The sequence below is a fragment of the Tiliqua scincoides genome, unplaced genomic scaffold (genome assembly GCF_035046505.1).
Source record: "Tiliqua scincoides isolate rTilSci1 unplaced genomic scaffold, rTilSci1.hap2 HAP2_SCAFFOLD_122, whole genome shotgun sequence".
Lineage (NCBI taxonomy): Eukaryota > Metazoa > Chordata > Lepidosauria > Squamata > Scincidae > Tiliqua > Tiliqua scincoides.
The window spans coordinates 23,965-30,371 of NW_027101374.1; the positions used below are offsets into that span (position 1 = coordinate 23,965).

Genomic DNA, 6,407 nt, shown 5'->3' on the forward strand with positions numbered 1-6,407 from the left:
CTACTCAGAAGTAAGTCCCATTAGAGTCAATGGGGCTTACTCCCAGGAAAGTGTGGCTAGGATTGGGCTGTTAATGCACAGTGTTTTCCCAGACTAAGGCCTACAACAATCTTTTCATTGCACCTGCTTCATAACTCTTAATGATGAGAATTCTGGAAAGAGTAATAATGCATAGTTTATATTTCAGCAACATATGTCACTCTGTTTTCAATTAGCCTGTTCTTGCTCATTGTGCTGATATTTTTAGTAACCTATAGCCTATATAAGTCCCTCTGTTCAGCCAATTCTTTGCTCCTGGGACTTGCTGGCTCGGTGGGTCACCTAGAGTTTTGTAAGTCTTGTGCCTGAAAGTGCTCCTGTAAGTTGATGCTCTCAGATTTTTGATAAATAAAGCTGTTTTATGACAAGCTAGGATTGGACTCCCTTCTTCATTGGAACCAAAAAGAACCTCCAACCCTTGCCACAGCCATGGGCCTTTACACGACTCTAAGGAGTTACTTAGTAGAATTCCTTTTCTTAAAGAATTGGTCCCTGGTGTTCATGACTGGCCTAAACAAAATAATGTACACCTTAGGAGCAAAAATACAAAGAAGTAACCCAGTACTGGAGGCCAAAATGGAGAAGATCTCCACAGCCACCATGTATTTCCCTTTCGTGCTCAGGTAGCTTGGAAAAAAGGACACCCACACACTGCAAAAGACCAACATGCTGAAGGTGATGAACTTGGCTTCGTTGAAAGTGTCAGGCAGCTTCCTGGCTAAGAAGGCCACCATGAAGCTAATGAAGGCCTGAGAGCCCATGTAGCCCAGAACAAGATAGAACATGGTGCCTGAGCCCTCATTACATACCACTACGATCTGACCAGGCTGGGAGAACATGTCAAGGTCTGGGAATGGAGGAGAGGTGCCCAGCCAGATGACACAGAGGCCAACCTGAACAATAGAACCAACAAGGATAATGGAAAAGGGTAGTTTTTTCCCAACCCATTTTCTCATCTTGCTTCCTGGGTTTGTGGCTGCGAATGCAAGAACCACAGTGATGGTTTTGCCCAACACACAAGAAAGAGCAAGAGAAAAGGCACTTCCAAAAGCAGCCTGTCGAAAAAGGCAGGTCAACCTGCTTGCTTGTCCAATGAACAGCAAGGAGCAGAGGAAGCAGAGCAAGAGGGAGATGAGCAGAAGGTAAGTGAAATCCCGATTGTTGGCTCTGATGATGGGGGTGTCCCGATATTTGATGAAAGTTGCAAGCACCACAGCTGTGAGCAGAGTGAAAACCAATGCAGTGGAAGCCAGAACAGTGCCTAAAGGTTCATCGTATGCTAGATAAGTGATGACTTTGGGGATACAGTGGCTGTGATCCTTGCTGGGATGCTCATCTTCTGGGCATTTGTCACAGTGAGATGCATCTGAAAAGAGAAGACAGTCTCATGCCACTCACTGAGGCCAATCCTAATCATCTCCCCTGCCGGGATATCATTTGAACTCCTTCCTTTCTTCATTGGATCATAAAGTCATACTCTGATTGGATTACAATTTCTATGAATTAGGATATATAAAACTATGTAGGGTTACACAAAATGTGAATGCCAGTCTACATAATATATGTAATTTTTTTTTGAATTACAGGAAATTTCTGGGTCCCCGATTGCCAGTCAGACCCCCCTTTTGACCCCAGGCCCAAGTATGGTGTATCCCCTTCACCCACCCACCCCACATGGGTTCTGTGGAGACTGGAAAATGAAAAACCCCAGGAAATTGTCAGGCCCCTTCCTTTGGCTCCTGGGCTCCCATTTTGAACCTGTGCACATGTACAATTTACCTCATGGGCCCAGGGTGTAGTTGAAAATTATCACCTTACTGAAGGAGTTATCAGGTTTCAGAAGGTATCCATTATGCCAAGAGACCGTCTATTCTGAGTCTAAACAGATATGGATACTACTTACTAGGTCATATATTTTTTTTATCACTCTCTCACTTTTTACCCTCTTCCCTTGAAATATTCTGCTACCTCCTGATACTACGGGAATTAGAATAACTGATGCATGTGTGAGGAGTGTCAGTGAAGCGGTGTCAAGAAGCAGAAGGAAAGCAGTTGGCATTTGGCTAAACCAGTCACAATAAGGGACATCTCAAAACCAGATGATTATATTGTGTTTATAGCTTTGTCAAGGCTGAAGAGACATCTAGTCAAGGAAAGAGACACCTAGTCATGGAAAAGCAGCCTGTGTATCACACAAAGGTGTTCCAGTTCAGTGCAGCTGAAATGAAATGTTCCAGCTCAAGAGACAAGAGTGACTGATGTGCCCATCCCAAAAGATGAGATCCATTCCAGGAGGACTTCCTGCGGCTGTTAAGAGAAGAGACCTGGAAGCAATTTTCCAGGTCTGAGAAGGTCCTGGAAGCAATTGTCCTGGACCTGGAAGCAAATAAATCCTTCATCCAAGTGGGAATTGGGAGGATGAATTCTCAGGCCTCCTCCAACCAAGGGTTCACCATTAAGAAAGAGACCATTATTTGGCCTAGCAGCATCAACCAGGTGAGTGTTTCAGATTCTAATTTCCTGTGTGTTGTATACTTGGTCTCACTCCCAGGGTTTTGGGCGCTCAGAGTTGTTGGTTCTGAACCCTAGAGCCCTCAAAGATCCCTGTTAGGTAGTATCAGGGCAATCGGTAGTTCGGTAGTATCAGTTCGGTAGTTCGGTAGTTTGGTAGTTCAGTTAGGTAGTTCGGTAGTATCAGGACAATCAGCAATTGTCCTGGACCTGGAAGCAATTGTCCAGGTCTGAGAAGCAATTGTCCAGGTCTAAGCAATTGTCCAGGTCTGAGAAGAGACCTGGAAGCAATCTGTGTGGCTCTGTGTGTGTCTGCGTCCGTGTCCAGAGAGGGCAGTGCTGCTGACCAGAGGCGTAGTTGGCCCCTTTGGTATCCAGGGCCCTGACCTGCGATGTCACCTCCTGGACATACCTGAACTGGAAGCAATTGTGGTGACGTGATGACATCACTGCCGATTACTTCCAGGTTACAGCATGCTCAGAGAGGCTGAGTGCCGCTCTGAGCGTCCTACTGCTTTTTCCACCATTCTGAGTCCTGCAACCCCTCAGAGTGGTTGTGTGCCAATCTGAGCATTCCAATGGCTTCTTTGGCCTTTTTTCCTCCAAAAAGAGGGAGGAAAGCGAAAAAGCCATCAGCCGCTCAGAGCAGTGCGTAACAGTCCTGAGTGTCCACGAAGTGGGTGCAGAAGCTACTGCTGTGGCAAGGAGGCCCTCAATCACTCTGAATGCCTGTGAATGATCCCCTGGCTTGACACCCCTCAAGATGTGGTACCCAGGGCCCTGTATCCCCTGGCCCTGCCTTAGCTACACTACTATTGCTGACAGAGACCACACTCCATGCTATGGGCTGGGGGGGAGGGGAAACCAGACAGCCTAGGGGAGGTAAAAAAAAACACTTTTTTCTTTTGTTTTCATAGGCTACCTGCTGTCCAATTCATGTCCTTGGACCTACACCAGGTCTTTTTAGGTTCAGATCCCTGCTCAGTCAAGAAGCTTCCTGCCTGACCTTGAGCCAGTCACTATCGCTCAGCCTCACCTACTTCTCAAGGCTGTTGTGAGGACAAAAAGAGGGGAGGAACAATGTGCACCACCCTGAGCCCCATGGAAGGGTGGTAGAAAATGTGAAAAATAAATAAATAGGAGGGGGGAGGGATTTGCCGGTGCATTAAGGCATCATGTTGTACGGTTTGGATTAAAATCACAGCCAGACATGAACTGAGGCAGTGACTATGAATCCCTGAGATGTCAATTTCAGTGCCAGGGATGAAAAGGAGAAGGACGAAAGCATAGTTATCAAGTGTCCCCATGTATATTCTGAGGTTCCTGAATGGCGGACCTGTCTGGTTTGAAATGGTTCCTTCAGGGCATCTCAAGCAGTCATAGCAGCAGGTTGGTTCTCCCTCACGAGCTCTTCTGTGGCATCCAGGCTGACATCTCTCAGAACATGCAGAATGTGGAGACCCCTGATCACAATACGGAGACAGCGCAGTTAAATTGTGCCTAACTTATCAGTACATGTACACATCATAACCCAAAGTTTGAAGATATCCATACATCCTAGGCTAAGAATATATTCTGAAAAGCCTAACCCAGCGATTTTCAAACATTTTTAATCTCACAGCACACTGAGAAGGCGCTAAAGGCACACCAGTAGATTTTTCACAATTGACCAGGCACACCATACTGCCAGTGGAGAGGGGCTCATATCCTCCAGTTGCCCTACTAATGAATGACCAAGGCACTCCCAAGGCATACCTGCAAACAGATTGCAGCACACCAATGTTCCACGGTGCAGTGGTTGAAAATGGCTGGCCTAACAGGAACAAGATGTCTGTAGGGGCCCAGCCCTGGAGGGGCCTGGAGCAGGCTTGTCCCACCCCCAGGGAGGCCTCAGATTGGCTGGAGCGGGAGGGGGTTCCAGCACCCAAGTCCTCCTCCTTAGCAGAGCTGCCACACCTGGCTTGGTAGCAGGAGCTGTTCAACTCACAGCTCCCTGCTTCACTGCCCCCTCTCATCCCTGGCTTCCTTTTGGCCCCCTTTTGGCCCCTCCCCTTCCCCCAAGTGGGGCAGAAAAGGCCTTTCCTGTTCCTGGTTTGTTTCCTGCAGTGTTCCTTATTTGCCCTGCCAGCCCCCTCTGTCTGGTTGGGGTGAGCCAACCTTCTTTGCCCCCCTCAAGGGCAGGGAAGCCTCCCCACCCTGTGTGTGTCACTTATCAGTACATGTACACACGTCATAACCCAAAGTTATGACATTTTGATAATCACGGAAACAACTATGGGTATAAATTAAAAGAAGATATCCGTACATCCTAGGCCAGGGCTAACGATGTTCTGAAAAGCCTAACCCAGCGATTTTCAACCTTTTTTTTAATCTCACAGCACACTGAGAAGGCGCTAAAGGCACACCAGTAGATTTTTCACAATTGACCAGACACACCATTCTGCCAGTGGAGAGGGGCTCATATCCTCCAGTTGCCCTACTAATGAATGACCAAGGCACTCCCAAGGCATACCTGCAAACAGATTGCAGCACACCAATGTTCCACGGTGTAGTGGTTGAAAATGGCTGGCCTAACCTTTAACAGGAACAAGATGTCTGGAGGGGCCCACCCCTGGAGGGGCCTGGAGCAGGCTTGTCCCACCCCCAGGGAGGCCTCAGATTGGCTGGAGCGGGAGGGGGTTCCAGCACCCTTGTCCTCCTCCTTAGCAGAGCTGCCACACCTGGCTTGGGAGCAGGAGCTGTTCAACTCACAGCTCCCTGCTTCACTGCCCCCTCTCATCCCTGGCTTCCTTTTGGCCCCCTTTTGGCCCCTCCCCTTCCCCCAGGGGGGGGCAGAAAAGGCCTTTCCTGTTCGTGGTTTGTTTTCTTGTTTGCCCTGCCAGCCCCCTCTGTCTGGTTGGGGTGAGCCAACCTTCTTTGCCCCCCTCAAGGGCAGGGAAGCCTCCCCACCCTGGGCATGGGGTGCCTGCTCCAGGGTAAGTCAGGGGTCAGAGCATCTGGGAGGGGCCCTGACAATGTCCATGTGGTATGTGCCGGAATCAGTTCTGTGGCACTCATACAGGTTGGGCATCCCTCATCCAAAGCGCTTGGAACCAGAAGTGTTTTGGGTTTCAGATTTTTCTATATTTCACAATATTTGCAAATATATAATGAGAAATGTTGGGGATGGGGCCCAAGTTTAAACACAAAATTTTTTGATATTTCATATGACATTTTCGCAAATAGCCTGAAGGTAATTTAAAAAAAAAAAATTATGTGCACGAAACAAGGTTTGTGCATGAAACACAGTTTGTGATTTTTTTTCTTTAGGAGAAAAAAGTCACGCTCAAAAATGTTCCAGATTTCGGAATATTCTGTATTTCTGAATTACAGATAAGGGGTACTCAACCTGAACTGGAAAAATTAGAGAGCCAGAGGCATGGATGAAATAAAATAGCTTCCACAGGAAATCAGAATCTGAAACACTCACCTGGTTGATGCTGCTAGGCCAAATAATGGTCTCTTTCTTAATGGTGAACCCTTGGTTGGAGGAGGCCTGAGAATTCATCCTCCCAATTCTCACTCGAATGAAGGATTTATTTGGGAAAGTGATGAAGTTCAGAATGTCATATCCAGTGGAGAATTCTATGCCTTCACTGAAAAACACTTCATTCCCAGCGTTGTTGTTGAAATGAATTGTTCTCAAAAATGGATGAAGCTGGAAATGAAGATCAGATCTCAGGATTTATAAAACCAGAGCATAAGAACATAAGAAGAACCTTGCTGGATCAGGACCAAAGGACCATCCAGTCCAGCTTCTGTAGTTCACGAGGTGCCTTAGGGAGCACACAAGACAACAAGAGCACTGCATCCTGGCG

The 6,407-nt window shown here is 47.4% G+C and overlaps 1 protein-coding gene across 1 annotated transcript; it reads right to left on the reverse strand.

Annotated features, from left to right (window-relative positions):
• Positions 1–494: 494 nt before the first annotated feature.
• LOC136635896 (vomeronasal type-2 receptor 26-like) lies at positions 495–6,097 on the reverse strand. The gene is made up of 3 exons (XM_066610982.1): positions 6,020–6,097; positions 3,887–4,013; positions 495–1,405 (listed from the first exon to the last, which is right to left on the reverse strand). The coding sequence occupies exons 1-3, from the start codon at positions 6,095–6,097 to the stop codon at positions 495–497; spliced, it is 1,116 nt and encodes a 371-aa protein (XP_066467079.1).
• Between the last annotated feature and the right edge of the window lie 310 nt (positions 6,098–6,407).

Excerpts from the sequence above, each read along its gene's own strand:
- LOC136635896 (XM_066610982.1), bottom strand. The coding sequence starts at position 6,097 with ATGAATTCTCAGGCCTCCTCCAACCAAGGGTTCACCATTAAGAAAGAG. Across the intron at positions 4,014-6,019 it reads GGCCTAGCAGCATCAACCAG|GGGTCTCCACATTCTGCATG; the intron begins GTGAGTGTTTCA and ends TATTGTGATCAG. Across the intron at positions 1,406-3,886 it reads AACCATTTCAAACCAGACAG|ATGCATCTCACTGTGACAAA; the intron begins GTCCGCCATTCA and ends TTCTCTTTTCAG.